The 16,933-nt window shown below is 34.8% G+C and overlaps 1 protein-coding gene across 1 annotated transcript; it reads right to left on the reverse strand.

The window, feature by feature from the left end:
- Positions 1-229: 229 nt before the first annotated feature.
- On the reverse strand, positions 230-16,342 carry grhl3.L (grainyhead like transcription factor 3 L homeolog). The gene is given in 16 exon segments (NM_001095361.1): positions 230-1,584; positions 3,118-3,182; positions 3,457-3,542; positions 4,605-4,693; positions 5,651-5,682; positions 6,126-6,259; positions 6,363-6,441; positions 6,585-6,743; positions 7,245-7,339; positions 7,501-7,612; positions 8,849-9,002; positions 9,182-9,261; positions 9,370-9,712; positions 9,925-9,986; positions 10,182-10,365; positions 16,269-16,342. Coding segments are annotated over 16 exon segments (1,806 nt in total). The 5' UTR covers positions 16,286-16,342; the 3' UTR covers positions 230-1,469.
- Between the last annotated feature and the right edge of the window lie 591 nt (positions 16,343-16,933).

Genomic DNA, 16,933 nt, shown 5'->3' on the forward strand with positions numbered 1-16,933 from the left:
TAATCGCTTAGTGAATTTCTTTTTAAAGGGATGTGTCACCTTTAAGCTAACTTTCAGTGCGTTATAAAATGGCTAAATCTAAGCAGCTTTTCATATGGCCGTAATTTTGTGTAAAAATATATTTCAGGGGCATATTAGAAAAAGATGCTGGTCGTACAGTTCATATTATCAGTGGCGTATTAATAATGAATTCATTATTTAAAAAAAATAAATCATCATACACTTATGGTATTATTTGCCCTTTATTATAAACAGGTATATATAAAAAAAAATTGGAGCAAAAAAATACATAGTCCAGGAAATGTGAAAAGGCAAGTTCTTGAAATGACAAAAATGCATTACTGCTTATTAGAACACATAAAAAGAATAATACTTTCATACATACATTATATTTATATATACATATATATTTACACTGAGAAATGTATAAAACTGTAACATATTATATTAAAGGGCATTTCAAGCAAAAATGGCAGCTGTTTAAAAAGAAAAATAAGGGGTTTAAAATATCCATGTATTCTGTTTTCTTTGTTATTAGAATTAAAGTCTTTGTAATAAACGATTAATTCTGTAACAGCCAATATAATGACAGAGCAGCAAAAGAAAAATCAGCATTGTTATACTCTATGGTAGTGTCACATTAATATCTCTGGTATAAGAGATTCAGCAGTGGTAACATCTTTTAAAAAAAAAAAATCTGAAATGGCTTTTCTAGGGTGGCTGTGTATAGGAGTACTTCCATGGGGAGCTCAACTAAACAGTAGAAACCAGTATCTCTATATCTCACCCACCAGCATCATTAATAGGTCTGTTTATAATATGACTGTAATCTATTCACAATGAGGTTAGTTATCATATTGTATTTCAGGCCAGGAGATGTCATAGAACTGCATTAGACCTTCAATCATTGCGATATGATTAACAGTTCTGGAGCGGTTTTAGGCAATTTACTTTGAGAATGATTGAGCTAATAATAGTTCCATTCTTTCAGAGAGGGATAGTAGAGACAATCAATTGCCCATAACTGCAATAACTAAGTACAAAAACAGTATTAGAAAATATTCTTCTGTTGCTATATTGGTAAAAACAGCACTACAGACAGAGAAAAGCAGTAGACAATTTTTTTCCCCACTATAAAGTAAAGCAAGAGCATCCATTTATAAGCAACTGGTGTTGCAGAACTGCAACTGTAACATTTCTTTTGGCAATATTGTGCATAAGGAATGTCTTCAGAAATCCTACAGGGATTAAGGATCTCAAGTATTTGTCAGTCAGTGTACAAAAAGTCTTTCAGTTTTAAGCAATCATCTGTGACCCTCCTCTCCCGCCTTTCCCAAGTTGCATCAACTCGTGTGCTCTTCTGAATCCAGGAAGTGCAAGCACCCAGCATGGTTCTGAGGTCTGTAAAACTGAGGTCTCGTGCCCTTGTGTTTGAGCCTTTTAGTCTGTGAAAGGCCCATTACTAGGCTTTATAGTTCTTTAAGTGTAACTTGGATTTTTCCGTCTACATCTGTCAGGTCCAGTAGGAAAGCCACATGGTTGCTGTAATGCTGGATAATGTTATTGTCCATGTTTACCAGAATACTGTGGAAAGCAAGAAAAATACAGTCAGTCAGTGTGATGTTAAATTGAGAATTAAAGGCACAAATACAAGGTTTTTTTTAATAATAGACTCATTTTAACAAATGCAGCATTATTTATAAGTTGCTTTTAAGAGCAGTCTCTGTGTGCTTTAAATGGATTATGAGATGCGTGACTTGTCTGGTATAGCAGATTGTGTAACAGCAACAGTCATCCTCTAAAGTCATTCTTCAGTTCCTCCTCCCTGGGAGGGAGATCTTTGGACAGGTGCCAATAACAACACGCATTAGCTCTTCATATACAAAGTCAGCGGGGCTTGTAAGAGACTGTATCTTTCTATCTGACAATCCTTTTGACCTGTTTCCTTGAATGGCACTTAACCCTTTATGTCCTAAGTCTTGTGGAAATGTCACGCTAGGCACTAGTGTTGATCCTCCAACTGCCCTACTGCCTACCATTGACCTAAATAGTTAATTTTTAGGTGATGTAGGAAGGTCTGTGAGGGGCTCCCTATCCACACCCAAAGGGAAATCAACTAAAGGGGTGCAGGTTGGGCAGCACAGTCTTGCAATGTGCCTACTATATCTAATATCTCCCCACTCTTCCTTATTTACACCTGATGCTCTACAGCAGGGATCCCCAACCTTTTTTACCATGAGCCACATTCAAATGTTAAAAAAGTTAGAGAGCAACACAAGTATGTAAAAAGTTTCTGGGGATGCCAATTACAAACTGTGGTTGACTACTGGTGGCCCCTATGTGGACTGGCAGCCTACAGAAGGTTCTGTGTGGCAGTAAACTTTGGTATTTATGCAACCAAGATCTATTTCCAAGCCAGAAATTCAAAAATAATCACAGACTTGGAGGCCACTGGAAGCAACATCCAAGGGGTTGGTGAGCAACATGTTGTTCATGAGCCACTGGTTGGGGAACACTGCTCTACAGGGACCCAACTATGTGTGAGCCCTGGGCTATTGAGCCTATTTGTACTCTAAAAAGACAACCTTTCTAATAGTTGAATCCATATTACTCAGCAATGAGCAAAGTTCTAGGGAAACATCAAGTTCAGAATAAAAAAAAGGAACTGTATAAACCTAATTTTGTATATGAAACCGTAGAGGTTAACTTTCATAGGTTATTGCAAAATCTATAATGTTTGTGATAAGGACCATAACCTTTACTATAAATGTGTTCCCAGAGTTATCTCATCTGCTTGGAATTCAACTATTTACAGATTAACCTTATTAAAAGTATTAATAGTAGGCTTGTTTAGTTTTATAGCAAATAATATGACCAAGTCTCATGACTAAAGACTAGCAAGAAATATCGCCAATGCAAAATCTCAATACATATTTGGTTCATGTGGAAACTTTTTGTCTCGCGTTGCCATTTACAAAACAAAAAAACTAAAAGAAAGATCTATTTAGTCATGTATTAATAGATTAGTGTGCTTCCTATTGCTTGAAAAGTCAAGGCTTCTATTTTAAGCAAGCCATTTGTCTCTGAAGATAATGTAACTTTGTCTTGTACACTCACCCCCGTTTGCATTTCTTGTAGACTCTGAAGATCCTTTCTTCTGGCAGTTCATATTTTTCTGAGATCTGTAGAGGACATACGATAATGTCAATTTAAAGCAAATCTGAGGTAAACTCTTTAAAGACAATGGTACAGGATGTTCAACAGAGGGTGGATCTATATATAATCAAACAGAACTATCTAAATGGGATGTTGCATACCCGACAAATAATCAAAATAATCCAAGATATTTTTAAGACTGATGAAGAGGCTACAAACCATAACTGGTTCCAGTGTGCCACACATTATATACATTTTCTAAAATAATAATAAAAACACTTGGGCAAGAAGATTACTTACTGCATTTCTTAAACCCTTGAGATCCGGTGTTTTCAACATCAGAGCATCAAACACCTCTTCGGTTTCTCGCCGAACATATAGCAGTACTGTAGACATATGAGAAAAAACAATGTATGATTTACATTGCTAAAAACACTATTTAAAATCATCTTCACTAAAATGCATCACAGCAGCCTATTAACAGTTCTGTCTTTTGCTTCCACACTACTTCTTGTTACAGTTAGAGTTGTAGTATTTCTGGTCAGGTGATCTCTGAGGCAGCACACAGACCATCACAAAATGGTGACTCAAGGCAAGAGATGTAAAAGGGCATCTTTATATATATATACCAGTTTGATAAGATTCTTTTAATATGCCACAAAATATCTTTTAATATGATATAAACTATTTGTAGCTTAAGTATTAATTTTCGGGGTATAGTTTTCCTTTAAACTAACTTGTCAGTATATTGAGCATCCCCACTTAAGAAAGGAGGGTTATAGTTTTGACTGTCATAAACAATATGGGGCAGATTTGCAAGGGTTGAATTTCGAAGTTTTTTCACATCGAATAGGTGTAGAACGATAGTCGAACGTTTTTTACACTAAATTAAAATCCTTCGGATTGTTCGATCACTACGATTTAATCGTACGATCGTACGATTTTACAAAAAAAACCTTCGACTTCTCAAAACTTAGCCAACGGCTCATATAGGTTATAGGAGGTTCCCCCATAGGCTAAACAGCAATTTGCCAGGTTTAAGGTGGCGAAGTGTCGAAGTCGAAGTTCTTTAAAGAGACAGTACTTCGATTTTTGAATGGTCGAATTTGTATTGAAGTATTTTCAATTTGAATCTAATTTTGGTCTATTCGATGGTCGAAGTACCCAAAAATTACTTCGAAATTCGAAGTTTTTGAATTCGAAAATTCACTTCAACCCATAGTAAATGGGCCCCCAAGTGTGTATAAAATAATTCTAGCTTTTACTCAGTTGTGGTGCATAATGATGAACAGATATATATTATATAGTTATTAAATATACTGATACACCTGTCTGCTAAAGATTTACTCAAAAAATTAAATAGCATCAGTATGCCGTTGTCAGTCTATAAAAAACCTATAGAAAAATATTGGAGAGAAAAAATGGAGGCAGGAATTTAGGATGTATACCTCTATGTGAGTCTTCACTTGTCTGTTGCTTGGATGGTGGTGCTTCTAAACCTTCAGGGAATGACTGAGAACTTCTTTTGAGTGATAACCTACAATAAAATAAAGGATATTATAAATAATCCACTCTATTGGTACAAGGCGTTATATGTCATCAATATAACTGAAAAAAGGCGCAAAATGAAAAAAGAATGGGGAAGTTTGGAGTATCTGACTCACATGTAAATTGGTTTGACATTTGTTTTTATCTGATTATATCTAACATTGCAAGAAAATATTTTCTTATCTCATCAAACAACATTACTATCTGAAATGCATGTATTGAATTTTGAACTAAGAATAAATGTTTTAAACATGGCTTATTTTAAGATAAAGCAGAAAAGGTTAAACAAGCAGTAAACTGTAAAAAGTGTCTATTTGCACAGCCCATCCGTGGGATGGTTGTTAAAATAATTCAAACAAGTGCCTTAGGCTAAGGCCACACTAGACGATAGCGCCGCGATTTGACTCGCGGCGACTTTTCGCCGCGACTTTTAAGCCGCAATCGCTGGGGAAACTTTACGCTGGCGAAAAATCGCCAGCGTAAAAACACACGCGGCGATCTTTTTTCTATTGTCGCTCGAAATCGCCTAGCGAGGCAATTTCGAGCGACAGTAGAGAAAAGATCGCTGCGTGTGTTTTTACGCTGGCGATTTTTCGCGATTCCCCATAGACGCCAGCGCAAAAGTTTCCCCAGCGATTGCGGCTTAAAAGTCGCGGCGAAAAGTCGCCGCGAGTCAAATCGCGGCGCTATCGCCTAGTGTGGCCTTAGCCTTAAAGTTGAATAAAAAAATATTGATATGGTATGTTTATACCATAGAACTACAAACTTCAAACTGAGTTATATGGTTGCAATGTAAAATCAGTTTTTTTATATAAGGCAAATATTAGGCATTAAAATGATTTAGCTTATTAATGATTGGCAGGTGCTGTACTGTGTGAATGAATAGATCATTCAAATGCATAAGGTCTTCTAACAGTTGCAAAAATTCTGAAATTTTTGAGCTTACCTGTCACTGTTATCTGCAACAGACTGAAGAATCTTAAAGAAAACAAACAAAAAAAAAAGAAAAATTGTCAGGCTACAGTAACTTAAATGCTGAAATAACTTATGGTTTACAGCACATTCTATTATGCTTCCATGATGTCTGCATTTAAAAGGACAGGCATTGTCCTCATTTCTGAAATTCCCATAGATAAATCATAGACTGTAAGTGTGTTTGTATTGCTAAATTCCTGTGGCTACTGTTGACTCTGCAGATGATCTGACACATCTGGTCAGCACGAAGAGAAACATAAACATGAATCATTAAATACAATATTGCATTTCTGATTATGACATTATGGAAGATGAAAAGGTCAGTTGGTAAAATAACTAATCTATGTGTGCAATGTATTTTTCACAGAGGAACCCTTTTGTGTGCCTTCTGACATACTATAATTTAATCTTTTTATCTGGTAAGACATTATAGAGCATATACTTACAACTCCACATCTTTGAAGATTGGAATAATGAATGTTGGGGATGAACAAAACAGGGTGTGTTTCCATATCTGTCACTGGTCTCAGATATGTGACATCGGACCCTCTGTATCCTGGGAGAACAGATGCCTTTATATCTGCAAGAAGAGTGCATCATTAGAAATGGCTTGCTTTAAATACATGAATTTCCCATGGCTTTTGTAAGATGGTACTATAAGATCTCACTCAGTTCTCGCATACCTTTGTTATTTTGGTCTGCACATTTCCCTTTCCTTCTAAACTGTTTACGTTCTTCATCCCTCATCTTTCTCTCTGCACCCTGTAAGTAAGAAGAACATGGCACATTGTTTAGACAAGCATGACTTAGAATAACATCAACTATTACTCAACGTTTTATTGCAGACCCGTTTTATTGCAGACCTTTGCATGCACATGGCCTTTTACAATAGTTTGGCATTTTACCTTATCACAGAAGATTTTGATCTGGCAGACTGCACGATGAATGAGCCTCTTGACTCCTGTCTCAAAGTCATACGTGTCAATTTGAAGATTCAGAGGGACACCTTTAACGCCCTTCTGAGATGAGAAGTCTGTGCTTAGGCAGTTAAGGCCAATAAATATCTAAAACAAACAAAAGAATATTAGTGAAAGACATTCACTACATATATATATATATATATATTTATTTATGATAATTGCAATGTAAATAATATCTAATCAAGACAGAGAAGTTTTATAGTTAAGCCAGCTTGGTCATGTTGCTAAGTTTGTAGTTGCCCTAAACATCAATTACAATTGCTAGGTAGTGTTTCCAACTGTCACCTTTTCTCTCCCTTGGAGATAATCTCTTTAGCCTTAGGCACTAAATTCACCCAGAGAAGTTGTCTTATCTCCATGGGGATAAGGACTATATACAAATAATTCAAACTGCATCTTCTTCCAATCTTTTCAGTACATCTACATAGAGATCTTATCTGTAAGCATGCAGCCAAGTTTCTTTTCTACTATTTTTTCCCCAGTAATTGATAATCATTGTCAATTACTTAAAATGTTCAAATACCTATCAACACACAGATATTTGGTTATCTAATACAGAATGTGCTATTTTCTGGTATACTCTACCTTAGCTTCATCATTGACGTTCCAAACAAATGACAAAGCATTGTAGGCTACTTCTTCAATGTTCTCAACTGTGTTGCAGTTTTCTTTGTAATCAGCTGTAAAGGACAAACATGTTGCATGAGAGGATTGTCTTTATATGCATATACATCATTAACATAATACAAAGACAAATACAGCCCCAGATAGAGTTCAGTAATAAGTATCACAAGGTCAAATAAGCAGCATAAAATTATGACATAAGCATAGCTGAACATACCAACATCAATGACTCTCTGCTTTGCAGTTGGCTGTCTAGAATGCCAGTGCTTCCATCTTTTCAACTGCTCTTCTGGATTCTTCTCATTGTCAAATACTACCATTACCACACTCTAGAGAGAAGGAAGAATATGTGTAAGTATAATAGAACCCATCATAATAATAGATAAAAAACACACAGTTTTATAATATCATTAAAGATATCTTTAGAGTAACTACAGTAATAACCAATAAGTTTATTTTCCCCCACATCTATGAGCACCCGGTTCATCTATTGTTCGTGTTTTCTCTATTTAAAATTTATGGACTGGTGAGTTCAGAAATAAATGGAAACTCCCAATGACTTAATCTTGCTAGAAGGCTTAAAAAAACCTTCAAGAGCTTTCATAATGTTCTTTCGTAACAAACTATTATAGAATCCCTTTTGAGTCTCTAGCCCTCTTTTTAAATGACCTTTGTGACTGTTCAGACCAAGCATCTATGTTTCTTCTATATAAATGAATAAGCCTATAAATGCAAAATAACATTTTATAATAGACTGCATTCTTTGATTTTTAGAACATGAATATATACATATGTCTAAGACAAAATGTATAGTTTGCCCTGCATAGATGACAAACTACTACCATTGAATATATTGAATGTGCTCTGCTTTTATGGGTTGTGTTTTAACACATGAAAAAGGCATTTAAAAAGACTGAAAAGAAGGTAGTTTATCAGTGCCAACACATCACTATACACAAATGCATTTGTGGACTGATATTGTTTGCCCTAGAGAATGGGCCTTGTATTCTCAATGACTCATGCTATATCAGAATAGCAGTATTTGTTCCATTTTTTCCCCTGCTCTCAATCTCCTAGGTGTATGTTTATGGCCCTATTTATCAATGTCTTTCAAGGTCATGTTTCATAATACTGCCTTTCCTTGGTTCACTTGCAGTGTTTTAACAGTTTGGAAGCCCAGTAATTTGCCTGCTATATCCTCAACTGTTGCAGGTTTTTTTTTAAAAAAAAAAACTTTAGAGGTTTTAGATTTAACTAGAAGCATTACTTTTCTGAGTTGGTAAGCGCCAATTAATTAGTCTTTGATTATATAAATATTAGGTTTGATGCCTCGAAATAGGAATCAATGGCATCTCTGAGACCAGATTTGAAATTTCACAAAACAGATTGGCTGTAAAATTTGACCTATATGTCATAATTTAGAACCTAAACTGAAAATAACATTTAGACTGGACTACATGCAATCTCCTTAATTTATTAAATACATTTTTACCCTAATACAAGGATATTAAAGAACAATTATCCTGTTGCAGAAAATCCACAAGATCGTTGATGGAGAGACATACCTTTACTTTGTTAGAGGTCAGATGCACACATTTTCTGATTTCTGCAGTACGGAGGTTGACTGGATAAAATTGGCCTTTGTTGAGGTAAGCCATCGGGGACTCTCCAGACTTGATGTGAATTGCTTTGGGAGATTCAAGGGTGTATTCAAAGTCTCTGTAAAAAAAATATATATATTTTTTTGTATTAATGTGATTAGTAACTCCAAGTCTAATATATCAAAGCAATAAGACAAAAAGAACAATGTTGACGTTGGCTGATCATGTCTATATACTTAAACTTTTGTTCAATGCCATACCCATTTTACATAACAAGATATAACAAAAAATATTTACCTATTTGCCTCTCCTGGTATATAGTCTTCTGAGCAGGTTGATTCTGCCTGTCTTCTTAGTATATCATTGAATATGAGTGGCTGAAAAAAAAATAGTATATAAGTGAGCATATGACAAATGACCATAACATCTTGCTTTTACACTGGTTTTCTGGTTTGCAGAAATTCAGTATCTAATATTATCCTTACCTCTGGTGTATCTTCCTTGAAGGTGCTGTCCGGTTGCCATCTTTGTTGTGGGGATGGTACATGGATAGGATCAAACAGTGTATTCAATGAATTTTTTTCATATACATCACATGTTGTTGCCATGAAATCATCATGACCATTGGTATCCAACTTTCCACTAGTATCCAACTTTCCACTAGTTAGAGTCAGTTTACTGGGATTTAGGAGACAGTCCAGAGATAAATAGCTGTTCTTTTTATGTGTTTCTGAATACTCGTGAGTGGAGGAGTTATTGTCATTCAAATATCTCATAATCTGGGTGCTTTCATAGGCTGAAATGTCTGATTCATATTCACTACAGCTCCTGTAATAAAAAGAGATCATATGAGTGATTAATTATGGTGTATACATGTATACAATTAACGCTGGAGGATGCTGAATAGTCTCTTTGTGACTATTAATTGTACTAGACCCTCATTTCCTTTTTCTCTTTGACTAAGTCTCTGTGGGATAAAAAATGTTACCCCCCCTTCCCGAATATAACTTGTTTTATGATTTTATTATTGGCAGTGTTACCTTTTTACTTGGTCACAGCGTCCTGTGGATCCCTGAGTAATAATTCTCTTTTCCTTGGGGACCTACAATATAAAATAAGAATTAATTCAGAAAGGTCAATGAAGAAGAAATGACGATAAACACTTTGGTGAGATAAAGAAAATTTAGAACTATCTGAATTTTTTATGCTCCAGTTGAGACTCAATATTGTGTATGAACTGGACTGTTTTAACTGAATTTTAATTATTGTTTAAATTGCTGCTTAGTATATGCATTACCCTGTAGTAGTCGTAGAGTAAACTTAGTGCGGCAACCCCATCATCATCTCCATTTGCCCTCATCATGGCTTTAGTGGCAGCTGTCATAGGATTCTCCAAGTATTTTGACCAGGCATCATCATCATTTGGACTTGAATACTTCTGAAGGCTGATGTCATTCTGTAGAAGCATCACTGGTCTGTAGCTGTAACGAATGAAAGAATAGCCATTTAATTCTGCTGTTATTCAATATTGTTAAAGGAAAAATAAATATCAAAGAAGAGATTAGCTGTTCATAAATGCCATCCAAGTGTAAAGAAAAATGTATTGCCTATTCAGCAACTGTTTGATCTTTAAACATATGGTTGTAGAGACATACACCTCCCAGCAGCTTAGCACATATAAAGAACAGACCCCTACCAATAAAATTTGTGTCACACCACCTACAATTTTAACATTTAAGAAACCACACCACTCAGTAAGGATTAAAGGCACAAGCCTTTCTTGAGCTACTTATCTGGGAAACAAACTTGAGAAAGTTTGAAACTACTTCTTAGTGGATTTAGGCATTTGTAATACTTCAATTATCTCTTAACATTTAAGACTGTAAACAATATATAATTAAATATACATTTTATGCAGCATTTTCCATATGATTATATTGTAATAGATGGTGTCCACAAAGAAGTGTGTGCAGCAACTTGTGCTTGATTTGCCAATGTGAATGCTAATTATCATATTCTCTAGGATATTGTGCACAATATGATTCATTGTTTTCAATTTAATATTCATTCACTATCTTGTTATCAGCTAGTGGAATATTTATGCAGATGAAGCATTTTGTGAAGACTCTATGCATATATATTTGTAGTGCGCCTTATAGCAAAAGGTGTTAGGAAAAAGGAAAATGGGGCAAACAGATGACAGCAGGGTAAAAACAAAAATGCAGATTTAAGTGGTTTATGTTTGTGTGTTCTACTTAGATAGATCAATACTACAAGTCAGTCTCACAAGGAAGCACATTAGCACCTATATTTTTTCTTTATAAGTCTTAACTTCCTCCTCTCAAATGATTATCTTGAATGACAATTGTTTCTTCATATTGTGGAACCAGGATGTTTTTATAAAAAATTTGCAATTTAGATATTTATAAAACAGACCAACTTTGCACATTTGAGCTGTGGAAAGGGCGCTGAAAATATTAAAAACTGCATATAAAATAAACACAGTTCAATTGCTTTGCGTTTTACTAACTTGTTGCCATGGAAGAGAATGTTCAACTCACCCCTTTAATTACTAACACATAAAATATAGAGAGCTTTTTCAATGCAGCTTTGCACAATGCATATTAATTAAGGGGTGAGTTGTTTACTCTGCCTTAGGCCACTCTATTATATTTTTGTATCTATTTGCTATTTGTTTGTGTATTTGTACATCTATTGCCTAGTTGTTGGTGCTGTGTGCAGCAGTGATGTGACGGATAGATCATGGCGGCTAAATAGTGTTAGGACTTGCTTGACTCTTTGTCTTTCTCTAAGTATAAACCTGTCTCAGACTGCATTGTTATACAGTAAATAAAAAATGCTTCTGGCAGTTCCTGGCTTCCAAAGTTTTAAAGGAAAGCTATAAATTCATGTATATTCAAACGAGGGTTGGGGGATGCTAGTGTCTCCCCTAGTAATATTCATCCTTTTTTTCCTTATCATAATTTAAAAAAGTGTGCGGATGCCTACGCTTTCCTGGCCATTATCCACCAATGTATCAAAAGTTACAAACATATATTCAGTAGGGTATATTTAGGCTTATACAATGCTGTATTCAGTATCAATAAACATAAATAGCCAAGAATAGTCCTATTAACAATACATCTTTTAGATGTTTGACTTGCTGAGAAATTTTCATTCTTTGCTGGGGAGAGGGCAAGATGTATCTATTATCTAGTGTAGGAATTTGCTTTGGGCTAAAATGCCAAACATTTGCAGTATTTTTTCTTGAGTGTTTTTTTTCACTGACTCACTGGACATTTATTCAGTCATACAGCGGCAATATTTTTTTTCCAGACGAAGAGGTTAAACGATACAGTTGTTGGTAACCAATGCAGGCAATAAAGCCACTAAATATTTTACGAGCAAGATGAAGGTGTGACTGAACACAGAGGGTGTGTGCAGCATGTAGTATATTGTGTAAGTGGGTTAAACTAAGGAAATGCTAAATGAATACCCTGATGCATTGGGTGGGGCTCCTCCTGATGACAAACTATTCCTGGTGTTCCTTTTTTGGATGGTTTCACTCTGCAGACATGGTTTTGCCTTCAATAATTACAAACTGGGGATCAATCATCAAAAGAGATATCTTACTTTATGCTTAAAATACTGTTTATGTAGAAAGTCTCCCATTTTTAATGAAAACTTGCTTAACATATTAAATGGAACAGCTTAACTAAAATCTGCAGCTTCAAACCAAGGGCAAGGAATCAGTCACAAAGTGTATTTATGCTTAGTACAATGTCCTAGGATTAACACATATGGGCACACTTGAAAATGTAGGGTTATCCATATATGCTATTGACACCATTCAAAGGGCTTAAAATCATATATTTAGAAAAATCATATAAGGTTTTAGTAGTCAGTCTCAGTCCCTATTACAACTGGATATATTCATGAATCGGAATCCTTGGATATTATTGCATCACTCAACACTCACTTCGATTTAGTTTGTAGCTTTACTTGAGCACACCCTTCCCCTCTGTCTTGCACACACGCACATAGTACACTGCAAATGTGTGTGTGACTGATGGGTGCACATAAAGCCTATTTAGATTGTGTAAATAGTGCTGTCTTTTTTTGAATAGATCACCTGTCTATTGCTGATGAAAAAGCTGCTGACATGCTGACTCAGTGCGGCAGTCACGTTTATTTAGTGTGCCCTTGGCTCCAGGACTGGTGTGTAGACTGCACCCCCTCATTCCTCACTTTGTCCTGAGAGTTTTAATAACACACCTTAAGCACAGCAAAACATTTGCTACCGAAACAAAGGGTTTCGACCACAAATACAACTAAAAGGTTTCTCTGGTTCCATTTTTATGGGGTTTACATGCTCTAACTTCTGCCAGTTGTGCAGGACACACCTATAGTAAGAGAATATTAACAACTGGTGACAGCACATGTCACATACACAAACTGAGAAAAAAATTATATGAAAACAATAATTTGTAAGACTTAAAGGAAAATGTCTTTACATTTATTGTTAAGGTAATGATACAACACCCTAGCACTAGATAAAAAATGTAACAGGACAGAATAAGAAATTCACTTTACCAAAGACAAAACTGTGTTGAGTAAGAAGTCTTGTTGGGTTACTTTAAAACACGTTGGAAAAATGAAGGCATGCTGTACCACGCTGAATTAGCAGCTTTTCTGTAATGCAACTGCACATACATACTAAATATAAAACACAGATGTCTATACTGTAAGGTGAAGCAACTGTCTATGTGTGCTGAGACTCCATTTTACTGTTTGCTTATCTGCCCTCGTAAAATGGATGCTACGTCTGCTCCTTCTTTTAGTGCATTCTTATAATATTTTAGGCTTACTTTCACTTCTGACCAAAACAAACAGAATGGCACATGTAGGTGGCGCATCTAACATCAAATTATATTTGTATGTTTCTTCATATATACACAATTGAAATGACGTGGTTTGCCATATATATTTTCTCATACACAGATGTTGATATTGTGGGGTAGCAGCAACAATGGTATAAAGCTACCTCAATGCTGTAAATAAATAATAGCACCCAGAGTTTGAATTAATGAAGTGCACAACCAAAAATACCCCACGGTTCTTTTGCCACACTACTCAATCTTGCAGCACTGTATAGCTATACTTGGCTGCCACTTGATCCATTATCAGCTGATGGAATGAGTCATATCATGTTTTCAGTGACATCACTGACCTTGCCTTTAATCTGAAGCATAAACATACACGAAAAAACAAATCAATAACCCCACTGGTAGCTAATCTTTTTGTTTATAGACAACACTTTGTGGTCTAAACAATATAAAGGGCTGGAGTGCTGGCTTGAACTAGAATTTCATTGTTTATTATCTGTTGAACTGGCACCATGCTAACACCTTTATGTGGAAAGTTTTGAACAGTACTACAAATATAGAAAAATATTTATTATAGTAATATATATTTACTATAATAAATATATTACCCTATTCCATCCGACATCACTATAAATAACCACAGGGATTAGGTGGTGTCAGATTGTACATTAAATAAAGTATATATTATGAAACAACAGATTGCATTAGAGACAATACTGTCAAATACATTTTGGTAGCTATATCGAACAATTGGAAATAAGCAGTGTGTAACCAGCAATATGACATGGTATTTGCTAAAATGATTACTGTATTACGTAAAACAAGTAGTCAAATAATTTCCTTACTGATGTCCATCAGGCTTTTTAATGTCATACTCTTAGTATCCCCAATCACCCTTTAAATGTTGGAAATTGTGATGGCAACATGTAGAAGCTTGAGTAATATTAGTTTTTCTATTTCGTTCCTGTAATGCTTTTAACTACAAAAGACAACAATCTGCAAACAATTCTACTTAATCTATAAAATATAAACCAAAAGTGAAACTCTGGTTATAATAGAGAAACAAACATTTTTTTAAATTATGTTTTAATGTTCAATATAACAAACCAGGTTACACTAATGAATTCTTCACAACTTAACCAACAAAAAAACAAAACAAATGCAAAGATACATCCAGTAACCAGACTATTGCTTGACTGTGCATCATTAACATATCTTAAAAAGGACTGATTCCTGAATGGTGGCCTAGGAGCCCATTGCTTAGATCACCATGTTTTGAAATTCCAAATACATGTGTATGTCAAAGCAAATTAATTGCATTTAAAGCTTGTATGCTAATGACTGGTGCCATGGTTTCAGAAGTGAAACTGAGGTGAAACTCAATGACAACCAACTTCTGTATCTTTTGTACTCAAGGTGCCAACTTGTCTCAAAAGAAATTCGTTGACTGTTCTATTGGCTTAAATGTTTTCATATATTTAAACAGCATTTTTATTAGCAGATTTAAGAATCTTTTGGAATAAAAGAAAAAAAGTATCAACAGACCCTGAGATATAAAGGTAAATTAAGCTGCATTATTCAGTAGAACTCATTTAATTATCCATCATAGCACTTTATATGTACTATGACAACTTGGGGCTTAAATTATATCAACATAAAATGCCAAAACATTTTCTATCTCAGCTCTGCTTATAAAATCATAACCAACAAATCAACCATACACTAAAACATTCATAAGAAATATGGCAGCCCCTAGATAAAGTGCTAGAAAAAAGATACAATTTGCTTTGGTCCCAAACTTTAAAACAGAATATAACACGCAAGAGCATAGAATTAATACAGACATTGCCATAACATGCCACCGAATATTGACAGTAAACTCTATTTGTAATTATGCCAAGACACAACGCAGTTAATTCCAAAGCTTAATCGTACTTAAATGCATTATGACTATACAACATGTTATGTTTCCTACATTAACAGCTACAGTGGGTAAATACAGTAAATATACTACATATTCAACAAGATAATAAGCACCTAATTTAAATAACTAAATTTTTTTAAACTTTATAATCATTTGGTATTTTTAGAAAACATTATTCCAAAAGCTCCACCATAGTTTCAAAAAGTAGTAAATCTTTTTTTGTTCTTTTGTAATCATGAATTGGTAAATTGCAAATATGTCACCAAGCTATTATATTTAGTTTGATACCTAGGCATCCTTAAAATACTTAAGATGAAATTGGGAATTGTATCCACCACAGTTGACTGCACCAACAAAAGTCATCAATAAACTAGAAAGATGCAAATAACTAACAAATATACTGTACACTACAGAAATGCATTCAATTTGTATTGTGTTTTAAGTTTACTACACCATTCTAAAACTATTTAGTAAAATATAAACTCTAGTGTCAATAAACAATAAGAAAGCAAGGAACGTGGTCTAAAAGGAACCTTAGCAGAATTAGTGTAAAATAGTTAGAAGGATTACTTACTCAAGTTCATTAGACATTTTCCCTCAAATGTTAGTGCCTGTAATCTCTGCTGACTTGTGCTCTTCTAGTTCTTGTTACTCTTAGACATCCCCTGTAGAATGAAGTGTTCGATTTGTGCGGGTGAATTTGTGTGCAGGTATTTTCACTGACAGGTGGGCCCTTGGCTAAGCCCGCAGCTGATTGGCTGATGAAACAGGTGCCTTTAGATAGACACACCTCAACAGGTGCAGCACTTAACTCTCCGTGAGCCAGAGCATAAATGTGAATGAACCGAGGCTAAATAAACACCTCCTTAAAGTGAGGCACAGACAAAAAAAAAATTGTAAAGAAACTCAGACACCAGGCGAAACTTAACCAAAACTGCAAACATGTCTTTGCTTGCTGAAAACCTGCAGTTGAAACAATGAAAAGATTTAGCTACAGCTATTTATTCATTATGCAAGAACGCTCGCTACTTTCCTTTGGATGGGACACTATTCCCAAATATTTCATTGTTGGCAATTACTTAGACAATTTGCAAATATTAATTAAATACATATATTGGAATATTAAGTATAAAAACTATATTAATGCTGTTATTGTCATATGTATGTACTTATTCTTTATTAAATATTTTTAATCAATTGTAAAATGTTTAATAATTCTGCATATACATGTATGGGATT

This window comes from Xenopus laevis, chromosome 2L (assembly GCF_017654675.1).
Source record: "Xenopus laevis strain J_2021 chromosome 2L, Xenopus_laevis_v10.1, whole genome shotgun sequence".
NCBI lineage: Eukaryota > Metazoa > Chordata > Amphibia > Anura > Pipidae > Xenopus > Xenopus laevis.